At 45.3% G+C, this 26,450-nt stretch overlaps 1 protein-coding gene across 1 annotated transcript in view; it reads left to right on the top strand.

Annotated features, from left to right (window-relative positions):
• The window catches only part of lasp1 (LIM and SH3 protein 1), a 164,061-nt gene that overhangs the window by 104,388 nt on the left and 33,223 nt on the right, over positions 1–26,450 (top strand). Inside the window, exon 4 of the mRNA XM_080213485.1 lies at positions 23,219–23,326. Coding sequence (XP_080069611.1) covers positions 23,219–23,326 — 108 coding nt within the window. The remainder of the gene's footprint in view (positions 1–23,218; positions 23,327–26,450) is intronic.

Below are 26,450 nucleotides of genomic sequence, written 5' to 3'. Positions count from 1 at the left end.
AGGATGAGAATTTTAAAATAGCTTCTGGTTAAGAAATATCTCCAGTATAAGTCAGCAAGCACAGGGGTGATGGATGAACGGAATATATGGGGGGGTTAGCAGAGTGTGGGCAGCACGGTCTTTGCTGATGGCTTGTTTACGAAAGGTGGAAAATGGGATGCCAGCCAGGAGCCAATTGGAATTGTCAGCTGTAGAGATAAGAAAGTTAAAAATGTATTTATTTATTAGTCATAAGTTGGCCTACATTAACACCACAATAAAGTTACTGTGAAAATCCCTTCGTCGCCACACTCCGGTGCCTGTTCGGGTAACATTGAGGGAGAATTTAGCATGGGCAATGCACCCTGACCAGCACATCTTTCAGACTGTGAGAGGAAACCAGAGCACTGGAGGAAACCCACGCAGACATGGAAAGAACGTGCAAACTCTGTAGAGACAGGCACCGCAGTCGGGAATTGAACTCGGGTCCCTGCTAGCAGTGCTAACCTGGTTTCAGCAGTTGATAAGCTGGCGCAGAGGTGGAGTCGGGGACTGTTTCAGGAGTGGAAATTGACAGTGTGAGAGAGGGTGCAGATATGAGGTCAGAACCTTTAATTTGAGCTAGGCCTCTCACTGAGGCCAGGTCGTATTTCTTCAAACATAGGGCATTGTAAATATGGAACTTTGCCCCTTTGCCACCCCCCATTAAGCTATTGAATGAAAATGGCAAAAACTGAGACTGATGGGTTTCTGTTAAATGCAAAGATATTATAGGTAACAGGATTGCAATGGGATCTTGATCAATTGGGCCAATGGACTGATGAATGGCAGATAGACCTTAATTTAGATAAATGTGAGGTGATGCATTTTGGTAGATTAACTGAGCATTCCAGCTCTGGTTCAATGTTAGGGTGTTGGGGTGAGCTACAGAACAAAGAGACCTCGGGTTACATGGTCATAGCTCCTTGAAAGTGGAGTCACAGGTGGACAGTGGTGAAGAAGGCATTTGGCATGCTTGGTTTCATCGGTCAGAACATTGAATACAGGAGTTGGGACGTCTTATTGAAGTTGTTCAAGACATTGGTAAGACCACATTTGGACTACTGTGTACAGTTCTGGTCACCCTATTATAGAAAGGACATTATTAAACTAGAAAGCGTGCAGATAAGATTTACTGGGATGCTACCAGGACTTGATGGTTTGAGTTGTAAGAAAAGGCTGGATAGTCTGGGACTTTTTCTCTGAAGCATAGGAGGCTAAGGGGTGATCTTATCGAGGTCTTTAAAATAATGAGGGGCACAGATCAGCTAGACAGTCAATATCTTTTCCCCAAGGTAGGGGAATCTAAAACTAGAGGGCATAGGTTTAAGGTGAAAGGGGAGAGATACGAAAGGGTCCAGAGGAGCAATTTTTTCACTCAGAGAGTGGTGAGTGTCTGTAACAAGCTGCTAGAGGTAGCAGTGATGTGGGTATGCCGGCATTGGACTGGCGTAAACACAGTAAAAAGTCTGACAACACCAGGTTTTAGTCCAACCGATTTACTTAATAATACTCACAAGCTTTCGAGGTTTCCCTCTTCGTCAGGTGAATAGAGAGTTCTGGCCTCAGACTCTCCATTCACCTGACGAAGAGGGAAACCTCGAAAGCTTGTGAGTGTTATCAAATAAATCGGTTGGACTAAAACCTGGTGTTGTCGGACTTTTTACAGAGGTAGTAGTAGCAGAGATGGGACAGATTTGTCTTTTAAAAAGCATTTAAATCTTTACATGGGTAAGATCGGTATGGAGGGATATAGGCCAAACGCAGGTAATTGGGACTAGCTTAGTGGTTTTAAAAAAAAAACTGGGGCAGCATGGACAAGTTGGGCCGAAGGGCTTGTTTCCATGCTGTAAACCTCGATGACTTTGAGCCTGTAAACCTCGATGACTTTGAGCCTATAAACAAAGCAGGTGGATGGAATTAAGATACAAATCACATTATGATACAGACCACAATATAGTTGAATGGCTGACCAGGCTCAGGATAGTGAATAGCCTCCTCCTGTTCCTGTCAGTAATGAGTCACCTATTTGTTTAAAAATCAATTTAATGTTGACTCACACCGACTTGGAGACGCAGTCTCGAGTTCACATTGGGTGCATCTTGCAGGATTATTCCTGCACTCGGTTTCTCATCTGGATTGCCAGAATGTTCTGTGTGTGTGTTAAGCTTGCTTTACTTGAATGCAGGAAGAATTGGCTGGTTTGATTGTAGATCTGCCGGCCAGCCAGTTAACATGCAGATGGGCAGCACGCTGATGATTTAATGGTCTGTAGCAGACACTTTTAAATGTGGGTCTCTTGGGCTGCATGAATGACCTTTTTGTGTGAGTGCAGTCTGCCTATCTGGGGCCTGAAGGGGTCTCTGACTGATGCTCAGACTTGTTACTGTGTGACTGTCAGCTTAATATCCATACAGAAAAATTACTGTGGCAATTTAAATGATTCGAAAAATGTAATTACAGTTGACACCCATTGAATCAATCTGTTCCTTGCAGGCAAAAGGTCTCCAGTTTCACAGAGAGGCCCTGCCTCTTGTTCTGGTCTTTTGATTTAGACCTCGAATGTCTAGCTCCCAGAATTTGTACAATTTACTCTTTCTTATCCCAGTAACGGGGCCAGTTTTACCCGGGTCTGCGACAGGGTTAAGAAAAAGACCACAGCCAATTGGGAGGTTAGGGTCCAAGGAGCTGTACTAATGAGTTAATAGATATCTGAAAAACAGCGAGATCAGAATTAAATAGTTCTGCATAGATTCAGGTATCGAAAAATGTTATGGTTAAATTCTACCAATGGAAAGACTTGTATTTATAAAGGTTCTCCCCAAATTGTTTTCCAGCTGATTAATTACTTCTAAAATGTAGTCATGGCATAGAATTCATAACCCAGGAACAGACCATTCAGCCCAACTGGTCTGTGCTGGTGTTTCTGCTGCACATGAGCCTCCTCCTATCCATCCTGCTTCATCTCACACCATCTTGTGGCAGCATGGTAGCACAGTGGTTAGCACTGCTGCCACACAACACCAGGGACTGGGTTCAATTCCAGCCTTGGGTCACTGTCTATGCGGTGTCTGCACATTCTCCCGGTGTCTGCACATTCTCCCTGTGTCTGCCTGGGTTTCCTCAGGGTGCTCCAGTTCCCCCCCGCCCCCCAATAGTCCAAAGATGTGCAAGCTAAGTGGATTGGCCGTGCTAAATTGACCTTTGGTTTTCCAAGATGTGTAGGTTGGATAGATTGGTCATGGTAAATATTAGGGTTATAGGGTAGTGGAAAGGGCCTGGGTAAGATGTGATGTTAGAGAGAGTTGGTGTACACTTGATGGGCCAAATAGCCTCCATCTGCACTCTAGGGATTTTATTCTATGATCTCATTCCATCTGTAAATCCTTCTATTTCTATTTTCCTCACGTTTCTCGAGCTTCAATGAATTTATGCTGTTCATATTGACTACTCTCTGCGGTAGTGGGTTCCAAATCTAATCCAAGCAATTGGGCAGCCTTTTGTAAACAGCAAGGGTTCGCAAGGTGGCAAATTTCCAGCACTGACATCTTATGATCATAGAATCCCTACAATGGAGAAGGAGGCCATTTGGCCCATCGAGTTTGCACCGAGTCTTTGAAAGAGAATCTGGTCCAGGCTTGATCCCTATAATCCATGTATTTACTCCACTAATCCAGCTAACCTACACATCTTGAGACACTAAGGGGCGATTTAAAATGGCTAATCCACCTAACCTGCGTAACTTTGTGTTGCAAGAATGCAACGCATTACGAGAGCCACCAGCATTTTTATGTAGTGTGGTTAACATGGTGAAGCGGTCCTGAGGTATTTGACTGGAATATGCACAAATAGAACGTGACACTGAATCATGTGGGATTTTGGGCAGATGGCTAAATGATTGGCCAAAGTGGCAAGTTTAATTTAACGTCTTAAAAGGTCAGAGGGAAACACGGTTTAGGGGTGGGAATTCCATCCCTTTTGGGAGTCAGTGGCCTAGTGGTATTATTGCTGGACTATTAATCTAGAAACTCAGCTAATTTTCTCAGGACCCAGGTTCGAATCCCACCATGGCAGATGGTGGAATTTGAATTCAATAAAAAGTATCTGGAATTAAGAATCTACTGATGACCACAAAACTATTGTCAGTTGTTGGAAAAACCCATCTGGTTCGCTGATGTCCTTTCAGGGAAGGAAACCTGTTGTCCTTGTCTGATCTGGCCTACACGTGACTCCAGAGCTACAGTAACGTGGTTGAGTCTCAACTGACCTCGGGGCAGTTACGAATGGGCAATAAGTGCTGCCCAGCCATGCCCATGTCCATGTCCCATGAGTGACATGTCCCAGCAGCTGTTGGCACAACCATCCATGGGGAAAGGCCAGGAGAGGAGGAGCACAGGGATGTTGGAGCATTGCAGGGCTGGAGGAAGTTACAGAGATATGGGGAGTGAGGCCAAAGTAGGATTTGAAAACCAGGATGAGAATTTTTAAAAATAACCATCAATTGGCGAGAATCTTATTTTGTTTGGCTCTACAGGTCAGTTTCCTTTGAAAAAGTTAATCCAAGTCATCCCTGGCCCCTGTTCCCTCCTCATCCAGATTGAAAATCCAGACTTTAGTGATTGGCTCAATCACATCCCACATCTATTTTCACTTATTTTTCATCACCATGCGATACTCCGAAAGAAAGTCTGCAATGAAATTGTGTGCACTCGTATGGATATTGATTGAGCAGGAAGGACACACAGTTTTTATCATGTGTGAAGCATATTAACGGAACGTGCGTCGCTCAGCGGATTGTTCTGTAAAGCTTGCGCGTTGGTGACACTTTTGCCTCCTGAGTCAGATGTTTGTCAGCTTCACACTCTGCTTCAGCGCGTGACCCTCTGGTGTAGCACTGAGGGAGTCCTGCGACTCTGCTCCCTAATTGCAACATTGAACTGAAGCTGTTCAGCTTCCTTTCTTCAACATGTCCACCACCACTCTCTAATTTTTAATCCGGGAAAGTTGCTTTCTATGGTGCATTGCAGCTTGGTATGGCTCCTGCTCTGAGCAAGACTGCAAGAAACTACAAACGGTTGTCAATGTAGTCCAATCCATCACACAAACCAACCTCCCATCCATTAACGCCATCTACACTACCTGCTGCCTTGGAAAAGCAGCCAGCATAATCAAGAACCCCCCCACCCCCAAGACATATTCTGTTCCAACTTCTTTCACTGGGAAAAAGATACAACCTGTCTTGGTTCCCCCATGCCAACACTATAGTTAGGAAAGTCCACCAATGCCGCTGCTTTGTCAGAAGACTGAGGAAATTTAACATGTCAGTTATGACTCTCGCCAACTTTTACAGATGCACCATAGAAAGCATCATTTCTGGTTGTAAAACAGCTTGGTATGGCTCCTGCTCTGCCCAAGACTGCAAGAAAATACAAAGGGTTGTGAGCGTAGCCCAGTCCATCAATCAAACCAGCCTCCCAACCCTTGACTCTGTCTTCACTTCCCGCTGCCTTGGAAAAGCAGCCAGCATAATTAAGGATGCCATGCACCCCAGACATTCTCTCGTCCACCTTCTTCCTTTGGGAAAAAGATACAAGAGTCTGAGATCATGTACAACTGACTCAAGAACAGCTTTTTCCCTGTTGTCATCAAACTTTTGAATGGTCCTATCATATATTAAGTTGATCTTTCTCTTCACCCTAGCTATGACTATGACACTATATTTTTTAACTGCAACTCTATATTCTGAACCCTATCCTTTTCCTTCTCCCCTATGTACTCTATGAACAGTATGTGAGTGATTAGTGTATCTCAATACATGTGACAATAATAAATCAAATCAAAATCACATGGATTTGAAATTCTCCAAGCACTATTTGAGAGAGCAGAGAATTCTTCCAGTTTCCTAACTAATATTCTTTCTTTGACCAGCATTGTCACGCAGATTTTGGAGAGGAGAAATTCCCTGGGGCAATGGGAGTGTGGAGCCAGGATGGGTACGATGGGCCAAATGATCTCCATCTCAGATGTCATGATCTGGTTGATCACCTCATTGATGTTTGTGAGATATTGCTTCATAAAAAAATCGCTGTCGGATTTGGCAATATAATCAGCAGTGCACTTCAGAGCAATTGGGTTTACGAGATCCGTTGAGCTGTTCTCAGACTCCCAGTGGAATTTTTAATCAGCTGCAGTTCCTACTCAGCTGAAAGTGTGTTTTCATCCTGTCTTTTACTTTAACCCACTGAGCATTCGAGAGCCTTACCTTTCATTCCGGATCTTTAGATATCTTTTGTGCCTGTTTACAGTTCGAGACTGTTAGAAGTTGCAGTTTCTGTGCCATCGTGCCCAGTTTACGTGACGTGCCTCAATGCTTTTGCAAATTGGACTTGGAACTTAAAATTATTTTGGATGAAAGCGGACAGGAAATGGGGCCTGTGTTGTTGTCGACAGTGAAAGGCCCTCTCATAAACAAACTCTGTATAAGCAGGATGTTTTCTTTACTCAGCTATTTGGCTTCTGCTTTGGGGTGTTGAGTCTTGCAGCTTGAATGCTTCCTCATAGCTCCAGCACCCAACATGCCTCACCTCTGACTCATGCCGTCCCACTCCAGAGACGTGAGCATGGAACCTGGGCTGACACTCCAGTGCACTGGAGTGGCACGGTGATTAGCACTGCTGCCTCACAGCGCCAAGGACCCGGGTTCAATTCCCAGCTTGAGTCACTGTTTGTATGGAGTTTGCACATTCTCCTCGTGTCTGCATGGGTTTCCTCCAGTTTCCTCCCACAGTCCAAAGATGTGCGGGTTAGGTTGATTGGCCATGCTGAATTGCCATTTGGTGTCAGAGGGACTAGCAGGTTAAATATGGTAACTAGCAGGTTAAATGGGGTAACGGGAATAGGGGCTGGGTGGGATTGTGGTTGGTGCAGACTTGGTGGGCCGAATGGCCACTTTCTGCACTGTAGGGATTCTATGAGTACGGAGGGGGTGCTGCACTGTCAGAGACGCTGGGGCGAATTTTTCCAATCTGCCCACCGTGGGAATCTGAACGGGGTGAGATTTTCTGGTTTTGGGGTGAGCGTGGTTGGAAGTTCCCACGCGCTTTTTTTTACAAATGAAATGTGTTTTGGATGTGGAGAAAGATGGTCAGATAACATTTTCTCTTCCTCCATACTTCTGTCCTCAACAAGATGTGTTTTAGGAATGTATAAACAATGAACCTCAGCCACTCTGTCATGTGCACAGACACACACAAGATGGGTTCTAGAGATAAAACATACATTTGCATTAAAAACAGAAATACAGCGCTGAATCACCGACCCCGGATTTGATTCCCGGCTTCGGTCACTGTCTATGTGGAGTTTGCATGTTCTCCCCATGTCTGCGTGGGCTTCCTCCGGGTGCTCCAGTTTCCTCCCCCATTCTGAAAGATGTGCAGTTTAGGTGCATTGACCCGAACAGGCGCTGGAATGTGGCGACTGGGGGAATTTCACAGTAACTTCATTGCAATATTAATGTAAACCTCACTTGTGACAAATGAACAAAACAAAATTTCAGTTCATTTCATTGAGATGTACGTGTTGCAGGTCTGGATGGATTCCCTCTTGTGGTGGTAGGAAGGACTATTACTTACGTGGCGAAAAACTGCAGTAGGCGACGGTGCAGAGGGACCTCGGGGTCCTTGTGCATGAGTCGCAAAAACCCAGCCTGCAGGTGCAGCAGGTGGTCAGGAAGGCGAATGGGATGCTGGCCTTCATAGCGAGGGGGATTGAATATAAAAGTAGGGAGGTCTTGCTGCAGCTGTATAGGGCACTGGTGAGGCCGCAGCTGGAGTACTGTGTGCAGTTTTGGTCGCCGCACTTACGCAAGGATATTTTGGCCTTGGAGGGAGTGCAGAGGAGGTTTACTAGGCTGATACCGGAGTTGAGGGGGTTGAGCTATGAGGAGAGGCTGAATAAACTAGGTTTGTACTCGTTAGAGTTTAGAAGAATGAGGGGCGATCTCACTGAGACATATAAGATGATGAATGGGATGGATAGGATAGAGGTGGAGAGGCTCTTCCCTCTCAGAAAGGACAGTAGGACTAGGGAGCACAGCCTCAAGATAAAGGGGGGGCGGTTTAGAATGGAGTTGAGGAGGAACTTCTTCACTCAAAGGGTGGTGAATCTCTGGAATTCTCTGCCCGTTGAAGTGGTGGAGGCTGCCTCGCTAAATATTTTTAAGACGCGGGTTGATGGGTTTTTGATAAGCGAGGGGATTAAGGGTTATGGGGAGAGGGCGGGAATGTGGAACTGAGCCACGACAGATCAGCCATGATCTTATTGAATGGCGGGGCAGGTTCGAAGGGCTAGATGGCCTACTCCTGCTCCTATTTCTTATGTTCTTATGTTCTTTGGATGAATGGATGTTGGAAACCTCCAGGTTTCCAGGTGAAGCCATGGTCAAGTTTCTGCAGAGATGAATCTTTGCGGGTGAAAACACATCAGTTCTCTCTCCCTCTCTCTTTTTGGGTTGACTGGTTGTTCGAGCAGGGTTCTGTTCTTGCAGAAGGAATGGTCTTTCTTGTCCCGCTGGCTTTCAAATCCGTTTGCTGGGTTCTCTTGTGGAGCAGTGAGGCCTTGACTCTCCTCAAGCTGGTTTCGAACATGCGACGGTAGCTTTCATTGGCTGGTGCACAGTGGGGCAGTGACTGATAAATCCATCAGCACATCATTTACAAACAGCTGATTGGGAGACTTTATTTGATATTCTACCTCGTGTTCTTGACAGCTGTGGCAGATGTTATTTGTTAAATCTCTACCATTGAGTTGGTGAGGATAGTCAGTATGCACCTGGAAAACCCACTGGTATTTTTAAGTAAGTTTCCAGACATATTGTTCCTGTCAGTTCAGGAACCACAAGCAAGTCACCTGACTTGCCAGCAATCACATTGGCAGCACGTTGTCCACTTTTGGAAACCAATTTCAAATAATCCACATTGGATAGAGTACCTGTCTTGAAAGTATGATACCTTTACTGGGCATCATAGATATTAAATTGAGGCCCCACTCTCAGGTGGGTGGAAAGACTCCCACAGTAGCACTGTAGACTAGTTCATGTTAAAAGGCCCTTCTTGCATAGGCTTTGGAAAGCTATTATTCCTACAAACATACATCTCCCATGGGCGACACAGCGGTCAGCACTGCTGCCTCACAGTGCCAGAGACCCAGGTTTGACTCCGGCCTTGGTCTCTCTGTCTGTGTGGAATTTGCACGTACTCCCCGTGTCTGCATGAGTTTCTTCTGGGTGCTCCAGTTTCCTCCCACAGTCCAAAGATGTACGTGTTAGGTTGATTGGCCATGCCAAGTTGCCCCTCAGTGTCAGGGCGATTAGCAGGGTAAATGTGTGGAGTTGTGGGAATATGGCCTGGGTGGGATTGTGGTCGGTACAGACTCAGTGGGCCGAATGACCTCCTTCTGTACTGTAGCGATTCGATGATAAAGTGGTGTAAATCAGATAGAAGTCTACAGTTTGCTGGCAGGGTCTTTGCAATTTCCATCGCTTCTCTTAGTCCATGAAAAAGCGGAAAGGAAAATAGTACTTGGGGGATGAGGGTTGCCAGAAATAATGACGAGGAGGGGATTGGCGGTGGGGGTGGGGTTGAGGGGGGGGAAGGGGGGTTGCTGGGGGAGGGGGGAAGGAGGGTTGGTGGGGGGTGAGGGGGGAGGGGTATGGTGGGAATGGGGGGTTGGTGGGGGTGGGGGAGAGAGGTAGGAGGTAAGAGAGAAGGGGGGGTTGATGGGGGTGGGAGGAGGGGTGTTGGTGGGGATGACGGGGGAGGGTGGGTGGGAGGGGGTGGTTGTTGGTGACGGTGGGGGTAGGGGGGTTTTGGAGGGGATGGGGGGCTGGTTGGTGGGGGTGAAGGGGAGGGTCGGTATGAGGGGGGGGGGTTTGTTGGTGTGGGTGGGGGGAGGGGGTGGGAGGGGGTTGGTTGGTGGGAGTGAGGTGGGGTGGGGGTGGGTTTGTGGGATGGCTGATTGATGGGACCAGGCCTTCCAAGAATAGGTCAAACTGGAGTTAGCTCGCTAACCTCATTGGGTTTAGGGGAATGCCTTTGGGAAGGTTTAGGATGACTATCTCCGGATAGTCCACACTAAGACCTCCATATCGGATGTTGGAATGAGGCTGTTCATGCCTAAAGTGCAACTTTTTTCTGCTCAGCAGCAAAAACAGACTTGGAGGTGAATTCAATGCAACCGGAGAAGTGCTCATATCCTTGGCTCAGGAGGTCTAACAGTGCAGTTGGTGACGTCCCAAACCCCTACATCAGAGGTTCCTGGCTCTGATGGCCATGGGAGGCATATTCATAATGTGGCCACGTTGATTCTTTCATTGTGGGTGATACAGTGGATAGCGTTTTCTGAATTGCCAGAACTGCATGATAGCTGCAGCACAAAACCGCCCCATGTTAACAGACTAGATATGCAAGTTCTTGCCACAGGCTGTACTCTGTCACGTACACCACCTCTGAATGCAGAGCAGGTGCCATGGCAACTAAGACCTTCGAGTACAGGCCTCAAAACAAAAGGGGAGCCCAGAACAGAATGTTAATCACTCGGAGAAGAATAGTTGCTTTAAAGTTAATATGCTTTTGAATCTGAATTTAGCCTTTTAAAAAAAAAGTGTTGTTAAATATTTCTGAATAATGTTGAACGAGTGTGGACTGGGGGCAGTGGGAGGTGGGGTGAAATCTCCAGGAAAATATCCAGCAAGAGTTGGCAACCCCTGGTCAGTGCAGGTTAGCGCATGTCCCTTTGCAGAGAGCAGATGTGAGCTTGGATAACTAGGCATGCTGGCAGCTGAGTGGACAGCATTTTGTTTTTAGGACACACTCTTCATTTTTGATTAATAATTAAGGACCCCACGTACCCCGGACATTCTCTCTTCCACTGGGAAAAAGATACAAAAATCTGAGGTCATGTACCAACCGATTCAAGAACAGCTTCTTCCCTGCTGCCATCAGACTTTTGAATGGACTAACCTTACATTAAGTTGATCTTTCACTACACTCTAGCTATGACTGTAACACTACATTCTGCACGCTCTCGTTTCCTTCTCTATGAACAGTATGCTCTGTCTGTATAGCATGCAAGAAACAATACTTTTCACTGTTTGCTAATACATGTGACAATAATAAATCAAATCATTTGTCTCTCTGCATTAAATGGCACTATATAAATGAAAAACCTGTTCTTTTCTTTAGATGCCAGTTATTGTAAAGTTATCCCTTTTTAATGATTGAATCAGTGCTGCTGTTTAAAAAACAAAGCAAGTGTGATGATGCAATATGTTCTTTATCAGGTAATGAAACATGTTGTGCTGAAGATGGAAATGGAAAATGTGACAGTGTGTGCAGTGTGCTTTGGGGAAAGGACTCTCAGCCCCCCTTTTCTGCTTGCCTCTTTGACACAGTAAGAAATCTCACAACACCAGGTTAAAGTCCAACAGGTTTATTTGGTAGTAAACGCCACTAGTTTTCGGAGTGCTGCTGAGATGCAGTGCTCTGAAAGCTAGTGAACTTTACCACCAAATAAACCTGTTGGACTTGAACCTGGTGTTGTGAGACTTCTCACTGTGTTTACCCCAGTCCAACGCTGGCATCTCCACATCATGCCTCTTTGACGCCATGTGTTTTAACGAGGCGCTGTCTCCAGTTTTGTGCTTAATGTTTCCTGCGTTACAACCAGGGTGGCACAGTGGCATAGTGATTAGCACTGCTGCCTCACATCACCAGGGACCTGGGTTTGATTTCCAGCCTTGGGTCATGGTCTGTGTGGGGTCTGCACATTCTTCCCATGTCTGTGTGGATTTCCTCCAAGCTGGTTTCCTCCCACAGACTGAAAGACATGCCGGTTAGGTGCATTGACCCTGCTAAATTCTCCCTCAGTGTACATAAGCAGGCACTGGAGTGTTGCGACTAGTGATTTTCACAGTAACTTCATTGCAGTGTTTATGTAAGTCTACTTGTGACACTAATAAATAAACTTTAAAACAATGTCTACCCTTCAAAGTGCTTCATTGGTCATAGAGCTCTTTGGGATAGTGAAGCATGTTCCTCATTGGACTCAGTTCCAAGGACTGAGTTCTAATGAGAAGAGAGTGACCGTAAATATGGAATTGCTTTTGTCTAAACTGCTCTTGTAACGTATAATATCCATGTTGAGATACTGGGATTGTTTTCAAGACCATTCTGCCGCAAGGGACTTAATTAAACAGAATGACTGCAACTGTTTCCCTTGGAGTGAGAGGTGGGAGTTGCAGCATTGCGTTGAGCCTTGTGCTGTGTTTCTTTTCTGAACATAGGAACTAGAAGCAAATTCAACTCTTCGAGCCTGCTCCGCCATTCAATCAGATCATGGCTGACCTCTCCCTGATCTCAAATCCATCTCGCAACCTGTTTCTCTAATCCCATGTTTTTTTTTTAGAAATATCTCTTATCTCCTTCTTGAAACCATTCAATGATTCAGATTCCACGGTGATCTGGGGCAGCGAGTTCCACAAATTCACCACCCTCTGCAAATAATAGTTCATCCGTATCTCAGTTTTAAATCTATCGCCTTTCAACTTGTACCTGTGACCTCTTGTTCTAGTTGACAGGAAACATTTGGGTCTACGTTTACTTTATCGATCGCTTTTGAAATGTTACGTACCTCAATCAGAAGAATGTGTGCATTGTCAACTCTGGTCAACTGTGCTCCTGGAGGTTTCATAACATGACATCTTGTCTCCAACTGTGCAGTTCACGTCCTTGCAACATTAGAATCCTGAAGTGCTCATTCTTCCAGTGCACAATCTTCCCACACCAAGTATAAAGCGAACCAACATTTTGTTAATAGACTGGATGATTATCAGCTCTGTCAAGCTGCCTGGTTCCCATCTCCACTATTTTTACAAATAAATAAAAGGACTCAGAAAAGGAAAATAATTTTCTTGTAAAACCCCATGATTTTTGATTTGATTTATTATTGTCATATATATTAGTATACAGTATTATTTCTTGCGCGCTGTACAGACAAAACATACTGTTCATGAGAGAGTTCGGAATGTACTGTTAGAGTCATAGCTAGGATGTAGAGAAAGATCAACTTAATGCGAGGTAGGTCCATTCAAAAGTCTGATGGCAGCAGGGAAGAAGCTGTTCTTAAGTTGACCCTATGTGGTAATAAGTGAGACCCTCAGCTTTTGTACCTTTTTCCCTACAGAAGAAAATGGAAGAGAGCATGTCCAGGTTGCGTGGGGTCCTTAATTATGCTGGCTGCTTTGCTGAGGCAGCAGGAAGTTTTCAATGCTAGCACAGAAACTGGCCATTCAGTCCGGCGGGTCTTAAAAATCTGCTGGAAATCTGCCATGTTGCCTTGGAAATTTATCAAATCCCCATCTCTAAAATTCTTCACCTTTTGAGGAACACAATTTCTAAAATGCCAATAAGCAGACAGCTATAGCGTGGGGAGGGGTGAAATTGTTAGAAAGTGTAAACTGGAGGCCAGCTTTTATCCAATTTCCTGTAAGGCGGGGAAAGCGTGTTTCTCTGGTACTACAGTGGAGAATTTTGATTGTTTGATTCTTGCAATAAAATGCCTTTAAATCAATGAAGCCACAGTGAAGCAACCCTGTTTGATTTAAAATGGTTTTCAGAAACAATTATTTTCATCCACGTTCTTGTTGCTGGTGTGTGAAGTCTGTTTGGATGATATCTGAATTACCATTATTTTAACATTGCTGGGTTTGACCAAATGATTGAATGTTCCTTGGTTCAATCAATTGCCCCGGAGATTGGTTGACACTGAACTCTCCCTGGGACAGTGAGTGAGTTGACCCACTCGCCTGCCTGAGGTTTCTGATGCTACAATGAGCAGCCCTGTTTGGACAGTTGAGAGGGTTGTAACCTTGCCATATATGGCTCCTTCTGGTTTATATTTGAGTGCGTTGGAGGGTGGGCAGAAAATTGAAAGAAGCTGAAAAGTTTCTCACTTACTACCGCATAAATATAATACTGCCTAGAACTTACAGCTCAGATGTTCAAGCAAACTAGCCTCCTCCCACCCTAGGCAGCGTGGTAGCACTGTGGTTAACACTGCTGTACCACAGTGCTACGGACCAGTCAAATTTCGACCTCAGGTGACAGTCTGGAGTTTGCATCTTCTCCCCGTGTCTGTGTGTGTTTCTTCCGGGTGCTCCAGTTTCCTCCTACAGTCCAAAGATGTGTGGGTTAGGTTGGATGCCCATGCTAAATTGCCCCTTAGTGTCAGGGGGACTAGCAGGGTAAATACATGGAGTTACAGGGATAGGGCCTGGGTGGGATTGTTGTCGGTGCAGACTCGATGGACCAAATGGCCTCTGTCTGCACTGTAGGGATTCTATAATTCTTCGATATCATTTAATAAATATTTAAGTTCTTTGTTGATGATTGGGGCCAATAGTAGGGTCTTGTGGGAAAGTGGTAGAACACGGAAGAGTGCCAGCCTCAACAGATCATTTAAAATGCTGGAATTTTACTGGGGGACATGTTCGTGCTCGTTGTTTGAAAGAGCTATCCAGTTTGTCTCACTATTCCAAAATTCAGATTACATAGAATTCCATTGAATCTATGGCACAGTAGCAGGTCTTTCAGTGCAACTTGTCCATAGTTTATGCTCCACTTGAGCCTCCTCCTATTCTTCCTCCTTTGAACATTAATAGCAAAACCTCCTCCCTCACATGCTTATCCACCTTCCCCTTTAATGTATCTAAACGTGACAGTTAGCACTGCGGCCGGTTCTTGTCTGACGCATCACTGGTCCGGTGGCTGAATTGAAGAGTGTGGCTTGTTCTCTGCTTATTCTGTCCCCTTTGTCCTGTGACCGTACCTTGCCCTCCATATGAAGGTGGGGGGGTGTCTGTGGATTCCAGGGGCGTTGATGTTCTCTGGATTATCTCTGTTTCAAATGGATCAATCTAAGAAACATTGTTTTTTTTTTGCCTCCTCTTCCTCCTCAATGATTGTAGTAATGCAGGATATAACTAGCTGTCCTGTCGAGGTCTGTACAGCATCTCAGATAAACATACCCAACTGATAGGCTTGTCAAACTCCCAGATTTACAATGAAATCTCTAAAACACTGAGAAATCTAAGAGTAAAAATTCTTATAAATAAGAGGAATTGTTTTCCTTGGAATTATTTTTATGTCAATGTGGGGTGGAAACAAATGTTTTTTGACAGTCACGAATTGGGTAATACGGCATCTACCTGCTGCTGATTGGTAGAGAAAGACAGTGCACCAAGAGGGTGGGTGTGTTCGGTGATCTATGGTGAGGCAAATGCAAGCAAGAGATGGTGGTGTAGTGGTAATGACACAGGACTAGTGATCGAGAGACTCTAGGCTAATGCTCTAGGGGCAAGGGTTCAAATACGGACATGGTAGTGGGTAAAATTGAAATGCAATGAAAAAATTATGAAGCTAGTCTAATTGTTAAAGCTAGTATTGGTGACCATTGATTGTTGTAAAAACTTATGTGGTTCACTGATATCCATTAGGGAAGAAAATCTGCCATCCTTACATGGTCTGGCTTACATGTGACTCCAGATACATGGCAGTGTGGTTGATTTTTAACTTACAAGATTAATTTGGATTGGGCAACGAACAGTTGGCTTTGCAGGCGATGCTTATGTGAATAAAGAAAATAAAGTGTCATACGATGACACCTCCAGGAATGTTGCTGCCCAGAGTTGGCAGTGCAACCAATTGATGGCAAGATGACCTAACCCACCCCGCCTCCTCCAGGTACTATGCCCTAAAGGGGCATTGGAGACCAAGGGCCTCCATTGGATTGGTCAGCAAAGTGATGCAGTAGTTTGCTATTGCCTTCTGCAGTATGGCTGGTTGGGACACTCTTGCCAGCTACCATCCTGTGTATTGGAAGGATTTACTGGCTGATAATCAGCCTGTTTGGCTGTGTTATGAATGCCATTGAATCCTGTCATTGTCGATATTCTGAAAAACCCATCTGCTTCACTAATGTCCTTTCGGGAAGGAAATCTGCCGTCCTTACCTGGTCTGGCCTACATGTGACTCCAGAGCCACAGCAACGTGGTTGACTTTCAACTGTCCAGAGACAACTAGGGATGGGCAATAAATGCTGACCCAGCCAGCGACACCCATGTTCCATGAGTTAATTTTTAAAAAATTAGCCCTCAGTCAGGTTACTGTTTGTGGGAGCTTGCTGTGTACAAAATAGCTGCACTTGTGAACAGGACTGTGTACAGTTCTGGTCACCGTATTATGGAAAGGATATTATTAAGCTAGAAAGAGTGCAGAAGGGATTTACTAGGATGCTACTGGAACTTGATGGATTGAGTTATAAGGAGAGGCTGGATAGACTGGGACTTTTTTTCTCTGAAGCATAAGAGGCTGAGGGGCGAGCTTATAGAGGTCTATAAAATAATGAGGGGCATAGACCAGCTAGATAGTCAATATCTTTTCTCAAAGGTAGTGGAGTTTAAAACTAGAGGGCATAATTTAAGGTGAGAGGGAAGAAATACAGAAGGGTTCAGAGGCAATTTTTCCTCACAGGGAGGTGAGTGTCTGGAACAAGCTGCCAGAGGCAATAGTAGAGGCGGATACAATTTTGTCTTTTAAAAAGCATTTAGACGGTTACATGGGTAAGATGGGTATGGAGGGATATGGGCCAAACATGGGCAATTGGGACCACCTTAGGGGTTTCAAAAAAAAGGGCGGCGTGGACAAGTTGGGCCAAAGGGCCTGTTTCCATTCTGTAAACCTCTGTGACTCTAAGCGGGACTTGAAAGCTGAAACTTCTGGTTCAGAGATAAGGTCGCTGCCCACTGCTCCACAAATCCTCTTATGGCCTGGTCACCTGTTGGAACCAGTCTGAATTGTCTGGGAATGATGCAGGAACAAAGACCATGTAATTTCCTTGTACTTCAAAATGTAGTTAATGTTGTAATGTAACAATCATTTGCGCAAAGCAAGCTCCCAAGGCAGACAAGTGAGTATCTGTTTCTCAGTGAAGGCGCCTGGGGGATTAATATTGGTCAGCAAGGTAGAACCATGGGATTTTTAACATCCGCCTGCAAGGACAAACAAAGCCTCAGTTTTGAAAGACGGCACCTCTGACAGTGCAGCTCTCCCACAGTAGAACAAAGAAAATTACAGCACAGGAACAGGCCCTTCGGCCCTCCAAGGCTGCACTGACCATGCTGCTCGACTGAGCTAAAACCCCCTACTGTTCGGGGAACGTATCCCTCTATTCCCATCCTATTCATGTATTGGTCAAGATGCCCCTCAAAAGGACTGCCCTGTTGGTCTAGATTCTCTGTTCAAGTCACTAGACTGGAACTTGAACCCGCTACCTCTGACTCTAAGGCAAGTGTGCACTCTGACACAGTGCATGGGTAAATAAAGTTTGTTACTGAGAGAGGGGAGGTGATGGGGAAAGGGTTAGTAATCTGGTAGATGCAGGTGTTGGTGTGGGCAGCTATCACCATTGCTGCCGGATAATGAAAACCTCCATGAGGCATCTGCAGTGTCACGCTTGTATTGTGATATTTCCTCCGCAGGCAATGCCGTACTATAAATAAAGTATTAACATTGACACTGTGGCTGGGTTATCTCAGCATCTGGTTGCCCATGCTAGAGAGCTTTTACTGGCTCTCTTTAGCCTGAAGTGAGGAGACGGCCTTGAAGCTAGTGTTATGAGTTAGATTGTTACAGTAGCAAAATGAAGTGGTTGGATTGCTGATGCCAACAACAGATTGCATTTATATAGCGGCTTTAAGATTGCAGAAACGTGCAGACTTGCTTTGCAGGAGTGGTATCCAGTGAAAATTGGCATAATGGGAGATACCAGGACAGGTGACCAAAAACTTGACCAAAGAGGGAGATTTTGGTTTGTGTCTCAAAGGAAGAGAGAGTAGGGAGGCAAACTTGAGAGTTAGTCTAGGCACCAATGGTGGAGGGATGAAAGTGGAGATGTACGGGAGAACTTGCTTGACTGAAATCCTCTGTTATTAATTATACTTCCCCTCTCTTCATCTGACATCTGCAATGCATCTGCTATCTGCCTCATGCTGCCAGATTGTACCAAAGACTTATTGGCCTCGGTTCATCTTCTAGATTTTGGAAGACAATGAAAGGAATATTCTATCTATCTTTCCGATGTAGACATTCCTTTGGCCAATGGTTATTGGAACTAATGGGCGGAACCTTCCAGTCCCGCCAGCGGCAGGAATAGTGGCGCGAGGTTAAATAAACAAGTCTTTCCCAATGGCGGGATCAAGTGTTGGTATTTTTTGAAGAATGTCTCTGGGGAGGGGGAAGGTGGATACAGTATGTTTCATTAGTGGGTCACAGAGGCAGACTAGATAGGGCGGCACGGTTGCACTGGTGGTTTGCACTGCTGCCTCACAGCTTCAGGGATCTGGGTTCGATTCCTGGCTTGGGTCACGTTCTGTGTGGAGTTTGCACATTCTCCCTGTGTCTGCTTGGGTGTTTCCTCTGGGTGCTCCGGTTTCCTTGCACAGTCCAAAGATGTGCGGGTTAGGTGTATTGGCCGTGATAAATTGCCCCTTAGTGTCTTGGGATACATAAGTTAAAAAGATTAGCAGGGTAAATATGGGGGTTACGGGGAGGGCCTGGGTGGGATTGTGGTCAGTGCAGATCGATGGGCCTAATGGCCACCTTCTGCACTATAGGGATTTTATGAGGTGATTCAGATAATGCGGGAGAGGGTGTGGTCAGAATCAGGGTGGGCATGAGGATAACAATGAGCATTGACTCTGAGCAGAGCGAAAGCATATGATTGGAAGTTTTGCAGGTTAGGTGAATTGGCTATGCTAATTGACTCTAGTTTCAGGACGTTTAGCAGGGTAAATATGTGGAGTTATGGAGATAGGGTGGGATTGATGTCAGTGCAGGCTTAATGGGCCGAACGGCCTCCTCCTATACTGGTAGGGATTCTGTGATGGGGTCCTGGGTGATGGAGGGTAGAGGACTGGTGATATTGGGTGATTCTATGGTGACCGGGGGAAGTCGGTGCTGACGGGGAGGCCAGACGATGGCTTAGCGCATCTGAAAGGCTACCAACAGGAGGGTCTTTTCAGGTGGGTGGAGATCAAGTTTAACACAAGTGGCCAACTGTAGTGACACCGTAATTAGAATAGGGGCATCACGGTGGCACAGTGGTTAGCACTGCTGCTTCACAGCGCTGGGTCCCGGGTTTGATTCCTGGCTTGGGGACTGTCTGTGTGGAGTCTACACATTCTCCCCGTGTCTGTGTGGGTTTCCTCTGGGCATTCCAGTTTCCTCCCGAAAGATGTGCTGGTTAGGTGCATTAACCCGAACAGTAGCTGGACAGTGGCGACTAGGGGAATTTCACAGTAACTTCATTGTAGTGTTAAGGTAAGACTTACTTGTGGCTAATAAATAAACTTTTAACTTTAACTGGGGCCCTTAACACTGAGCACCCAGCAAGGTTCATCCTGTGGCATTTGCCAACTGCTGCAGTCAGAGGCAGGGCTGAAGGAGGGAGGGTGGTGGGTGTCTCCAAGGGGCTTGGCTAGTTGATGGCAGGCAATTCATAACACCAATCTCAAGCCCCACACCACTTCCCACACAACAGGAAATCGCACTGACTTTTCCGTTCCCCACTGGACACAGACTCCAGAATGGAAGGTTCGCCGAATGGAACAGCATATTGTAACAGTCTATAAGCAGCTGCTGAGTGGTTCACACTCCCCAGCCCACATGCCCTGTAGCTAATTTCTATTCCCTTTTTTAAAAAAAAGCACTTCTTATCGCAATGTATATCTAAATGTGAACACTTTTAACAAGAATGAGTATGTCATGTTAATTATTCTCTTGAATGAATCCACTTGGGAAGCCAGGCTTACAGATTTAAACATTGCTGATAGTTTCTGCTCAGTTGATATTAAGTTCTTGTTCTATGTGGGATTGCTATGACTGTAACACTACATTCTGCACCTTCTCCTTTCCTTCTCTCCTATGTACTTTATGAATGGTATGCCTTGTTTGTATAGCATGCAAGAAACAATACTTCTAACTGTATACCAGTACCAGGATGCACAGTGGCACAGCGGTTAGCACTGCTGCCTCACAGCGCCAGGGACCCGGGTTCGATCCCTGGATCTCAAACAAAATCTACAACTTGATCTTTAGGGGCGGCATGGCGGATACCAGTGTGATCTGCTGTGCGGAGTCTGCACATTCTCCCTGTGTGAGTTCCCCCCGGGTGCTCCGGATTCCTCCCACAGTCTAAAGATGTGTGGGTTAGGTTGATTGGCCGTGCTAAATTGCCCCTAAGTGTCTGGGGGATTACATTAAATATGTGCGGAGATGGAGCTTGGGTGGGATTGTTGTCAGTGTAGGTTCAATGGGCCGAATGGCTCCTCGTGCACTGTAGGGATTCTATGGTTCTAATGTGACAATAATAAATTGAATCAAATCAAAATTTGGGTGTGTGTTTGTTAAATGCGTCCTTGACATTTATTATGTCTATTGATACCTACTTGTGGTAAGTGGAGGGGAAATGTGCCTTTAAAATGAAGAGTTGTCCTTGAGAGAAACTGAGTATCCATTAAAAACAATAAATAATTTCTGCTTGTATTTTGAGCTGTCTGGATATTGAATTAATATTCCCAGTGCTCTACTCAGTGGGGCTAGCTGCAAAGTTTCAATCTGGGTGCCAGATTACCAACTCTAGTTGCAGGCATCATCACGTGACCTCCCTCTCCATTTGCCCCTTCCCACATCCTGCCATGGGTCACCAACACATCAATCACCAAGACTCTCCACCTCCCCACGGCCAGTTGGAAAGCAAAAAAATTCCTTGCTGAAGAATTAGCTCATTTTTGACTCTCCCCTCCCCGCACCCCCACCTTCCCCTAACCTCAGAAACTCTTACAACTAATAAATGAAACCATTCAAAGAAAAGCTGTGGGCGGCAAGCATAATTTTGGTGAATAACCCAATGGTTTTTCTCCACTGAGTCTCGAAGTAGTGTTCTGGAGATTAGTCTTAAATTGTTGGACGTTTGCGGTTAAATCCTGCAGGGTTGGCATCCTTACTGGGCATGATGTGGGTATGCCGGCGTTGGACTGGTGTAAACACAGTAAAAAGTCTGACAACACCAGGTTTTAGTCCAACCTATTTATTAATAGGGACATGAAACATGGCGATGGAACGTGGCTGTGTTTCAATGTGTAATAAAAGCAGCAGCTCAATTTGTATACAGAGAGGTCCCACAAATGGCAATGAGATCATTAAGCAGCTTCCTATTTCAGCCACGTTGGTGGAGGGAGGAATGTTGGCCAGGATACAATCTGAAGAAGAAACAATCTGACATTTAACTTGTGTCTTCTGCTGCCTTTGATCCTAAAGTGCTTCAGAACATTCCAAAAAGTAACTTCCACTAAGCACTGTCACTCCCTGCCTCCACCCTCTTTTTGAAATAATGCTGTGGGATCTTCCACAGAATTGTAGAATTCCTACAGTGCAGAAGGAGGCCATTTGGCCCATCGAGTCTGCACCGACCACAATCCCACCCAGGCCTTATCCCCACAGTCTCACCTATTTACCCTAGCTGGTCCCCCTGATGCTAAGAGGCAATTTACCTAACCTGTACATCTTTGGACTGTGGGAGGAAACTGGAGCACCTGGAGGAAACCCATGCAGACATGGGGAGAATGTGCAAACTCCATACAGTAACCCCAAGGCTGGAATTGAACCTGGGGTCCATGGCGCTGTGAGGCAACAGTGCTAACTACTGTGCTGCCCACATCGACTTGCAATGGGCACTTAAGTTTCCATGCTGGGCACACCGAGACCCTTTTTGGCACATTAAGAATTCCGCTACTGTTTTCTATTCACCATACTGTCCCTGACTAGTAATCCAGAGACCCAGGGAAATGCTCTGGGGACCAGATTTCAAATCGCACCACGGCAGATGGTGAAATTTGAATTCAACAAGAACCTGGAATTAAAAGTCGACTAATGACCATGAAACCGTTGTCAGAAAAACACATCTGGTTCATTGATGTTCTTTAGGGAAGGAAGCCTGTTGTCCTCACCTGGTTTGGCCTACTCTTGGCTCCAGACCCACAGCAAGGTCTCTGAACTGCCTCTGAGATGTTTAGTTCAAGGGAATTAGTGATGGGGAAAAGAATCCCACATCCCCTGAATGGCTAAAAAAGAACGTATGCCTTTGGCAGCCTGGGTCAAAGGCTCTGTGATCTACTCTGTAAACTTTGCCACCTTTTCCTTCCCCTTTTATGATGCATCTGAAAATCCGCAGCTTTGGTCAAGCTTTTGATTATCTGACGCAGTCTCTGTGTTGAATTTTGTTTGATAACACTCCTGTGAAATGCTTTGGGCCGTATTACTATCTTACAGGTGCTATATAAATGCAAGTGTCCATGTTGCGTTTGTTGGTTAAAATCAAGCATTTTGAATCTCACATTTGATCATTAATAGTTCAAAAAAAAGAGGAAGAGAGAGATTTTCTACTCAAACTATCAGCAAAGGTTACCTCTGCAGTCAGTCTCCTGCGTCCAAAACTCTTTCAGATAAGTCCTTGAGGGAGAAAGGGACAGAATGATGTTTTGCTGGGGTGGGATGAATAGGGTTGGTAGCACAGTGGTTAGCACTGCTGCCTCACAGCTCCAGGGACCCAGGTTCGATTCCGGCCTTAGGTGTCTCTCTGAGGAGTTTGTACCTTCTCCCTGTGTCTGTGTGGGTTTCCTCTGGGAGCTCTGGTTTTCTCCCACAGTCCAAGGATGTGTGGGTTAGGTGGATTGGCATGGCAAATTACCCTTAATGTCCCAAGATGTGTAGGTTAGATGGAATTGGGATTATGGGGATACAGTCTGGGTAAGATTCTCTGTCAGAGAGTCAGTGCAGACTCGATGGGCAGAATGGCCTCTTTTGCGCTGTAGGGATTCTATGATGTTGAACATTAACATCTGTGGGTAAGTCAGTGCAGAATGGCCTCTTCTGCACTGTAGGGATTCCACGATATGGAACATTAACACTGATATGGACCAGATGGGCTGAATGGCCCACTCTGGGCTGTTAATTCTGTGTAGCCACCTCGGTTTTTGAAGAAATTGGCTAATTTTTTTCTCTCCCTCTTTCCTGTTTTATCCTGTTAGGTGCAATACAAAGAAGATTTTGAAAAGAACAAAGGGAAAGGATTTAGTGCTGTGGCCAACACTCCAGAACTTGAGCGGATCAAGAAGAATCAGGAACTGGTCAGCAATGTAAGTATCTGATTTGATACAGTCTGACAGGTTATATTAGAAAGAGATCTGTGTCTCCTGGACAATAGAACCACATAAAACATATGGCCCAGAAAGAGGCCATTCATCCCAGCCAGTCCATACTGGCATTTATGCACCACCCAAACCTCCACCCATCCTTCCTCATACAACTCACTCAGCATAACCCTCTATTCTGTAGTGACACAGCTGTCTCTTCAGAAGGAACTCTTCAAAATGCAGCTAACGAAAATGCAACAAAACTTACTTCAACTTATAAATCAAAGAAAGGGTTTAATAAAGAAACATCATTACTCCAAACTTGGGGCCTCACCCTGGGCCACTCCAAGTTCACCTACAATGCTACATAGTTCCTTATTTATAGTAAATCAGCTGGTCAGCTGACTATTACATCGCTCTGTAATTGGTTCCACGGTTTACTGGGTCAGCTGACCTTACATTGTATTCCCATTGGTCACAGCACATCCAATACAAAATTGTCACTGGTACATTTAAACAACAGTGGCACAGTGGTTAGCACTGCTGACTCACGGCACCAGGGTTTGATTCCTGGCTTGGGTCACTGTCTGTGCAGGGGTGTCTGCACGTTCTACCTGTGTCTGCATGAGTGTGCTCCAGTTTCCTCCCACAGTCCGAAAGATGTGCTGGTTAGGTGCATTGGCTGTGCTAAATTCTCCCTCAATGTACCTGAACAGAGTGCCAGAGTGTGGCGACTAGGTGATTTTCACAGTAACTTCATTGCAGTGTTAATGTAATCCTACTTGTGACACTAATAAATAATCTTTATAAAAACTTTCACATCCTCCTACAAGTTTGTCTAGCCTCTCCTTGAATATTTTTATGCAATTCACAGTTCCATATTCTCACTCCTTCCAGGTATAGAAGTTTCTTCTGATTTATCTACTTAATTTCTGGATGACTTTGTTGATGACTGTTACTTGTATCTTCCCTAAAAGTGGAAACGCTTGTTTTGTGCCTACTGTCTCCAAACTTTCCTTAATTTTATAAGGCTTCTATTAAGGCTACCCCTGACGTGCCCCTTTAAAGAGAAGAGATAACCAGTCTGTTCATCCTAGCACGATAGACAACAACATTGCAGCTCTTTTTTGCCTTTTAATAAAGTTAAAGTTTATTTTTTAGTCACAAGTAAGGCTTACACTTTCACTGCAATGAAGTTACTGTGGAATTTTCCTAGTTGCCACACTCTGGCGTCTGTTCGGGTCAATGCACTCGACCAGCACATCTTTCAGACTGTGGGAGGAAACCAGAGCACCCGGAGGAAACCCACGCAGACACAGGGAGAAAATGCAAACTCCACAGTGCCTGCATCAATAACCTTTCCAGAAGTCAGTGATGTGAAGATAAAACATGGTCTCAACTTCTAAGGCAGAGAGTAAGAGTGAGGCACAGTTGGGAACTGTCTGGTCATGTACCGTTGGTACTTGGAATTACACGCAAAGCATCCTGCTAATTGATGTTTGGAACCTTGTTCTCTGCAAGTTCAACAGTGGAATTTCCCTCCTTGCTTTCCGTTGGCCTGATGGCAGCCGTTCAAAATGCTGTCATTTTTCGAGGATGCTGCTTAAAGTTCTTAGTACTGTAGCTGAGGGCTAATGTTGCAAAGAGAGCTTAGGAACGCAGACTCCAATTTTTGTCTTAGGTTTGCTTTACTTTTTTTCAGAGTCATGCATTATTGAAGGAGGCCTGTATTACTGTCCTGGTCCTTTAAATAAAACTGTTCGATTTGTTGCACCCCCTGCTCTTTACAAAGCTCTACAAATTTATAACTCCAATTTTACTATTGAATGTTATTTTTATCTGCTTCCCCCATCTTTTAGTGATGTGGAGATGCCGGTGTTGGACTGGGGCGGGTACAGTAAAAAAATCTCAACACCAGGTTTAGAAAGTCCAACAGGTTTATTTGGAATCATGAGCTTTTGGAGTGCTGCTCCTTCCTTAGGTGAGTCACTTGATGAAGGAGCAGGACTCCGAAAGCTCATGATTGCAAATAAACCTAAATATATAAACTTAAATATATATCGCTAAATATATTTAAGACACGGGTAGATAGGTTTTTGGTAGGCAAGGGAATTAAGGGTTATGGGGAGAAAGCGGGAAAGTGGAACTGAGCCACTTCAGATCAGCCATGATCTTATTGAATGGCGGGGCAGGCTCGAAGGGCTAGATGGCCTACTCCTGCTCCTATTTCTTATGTTCTTAACCTGTTGGACTTTAACCAGGTGTTGAAAGACTTTTTACAGTGACCACCCTTTCAAGCAACGTGCTCCAGATCATAACTTTGGGGCGGCACGTGGCACAGTGGTTAGCACTGCTGCCTCACAGCTCCGGGGATCTGGATTCGATTCCTGGCTTGGGTCAGTGTCTATGTGGAGTTTGCATATTCTCTTTGCGCCTGCATGGGTTTCCTCCGAGCATTCCAGTTTCCTCCCACAGTCCAAAGACGTGCGGGTTTAGGTTGATTGGCCATTCTAAATTACTCATAGTGTGTAGGTTAGAGAGATTAGGGGGGTAAGTTTGTGGGGTTGTGGGGATAGGGCCTGGGGTGGGATTGTTGTTGGTGCAGACTCAATGGGCCGAATGGCCTCCTTCTGCACTATTGGGATTCTGTGATTTTTTTTATGAACTTGATGTGTATGTGTGTGTGTGTGTGTGTGTGTGTGTGTGTGTGTGCGCGTGCGCGGAGTGGAAAATCTTCATCTTCTCTCCATGAGATGCTTTTGGTTACAGAAAGCTTTAGGGTAGGATGCACAAAAATGCTGTTTTCGTGCGTGCAATCTGAAATAGGAGGAGAATTCTTTGAAAGCCCACTTTGCAACTCTCTGGTAGGCCGGTGACTGCACTGATGGTCTTTTGCTTGTCCGATGCTTATTAAAACTTCAGCAGCTGAACGGAGATCTGCGGAGGAAGGCAAAGACTCTCTGGTTTACTGAGAAAACTAGGTGAAGGGCTGAGTGTCCCCACCAGAGACAGCGCCAAGGTTGGAATGAGACAGCGAGGTCAATCCAGAAGCCCGTGATTAGATTAGGAGCTTGAGTTTTGAAAGGCTGTGGCTAGGAGGGAGGAACTGAGGCATGTGAGGAATTCA

The sequence above is a fragment of the Carcharhinus amblyrhynchos genome, chromosome 27 (assembly GCF_965287045.1).
Source record: "Carcharhinus amblyrhynchos chromosome 27, sCarAmb.v2.hapA, whole genome shotgun sequence".
Taxonomy (NCBI): Eukaryota; Metazoa; Chordata; class Chondrichthyes; order Carcharhiniformes; family Carcharhinidae; genus Carcharhinus; species Carcharhinus amblyrhynchos.
The sequence above is the reverse complement of the archived record's forward strand: the minus strand, read 5'-3'. Positions and strand labels throughout refer to the sequence as shown.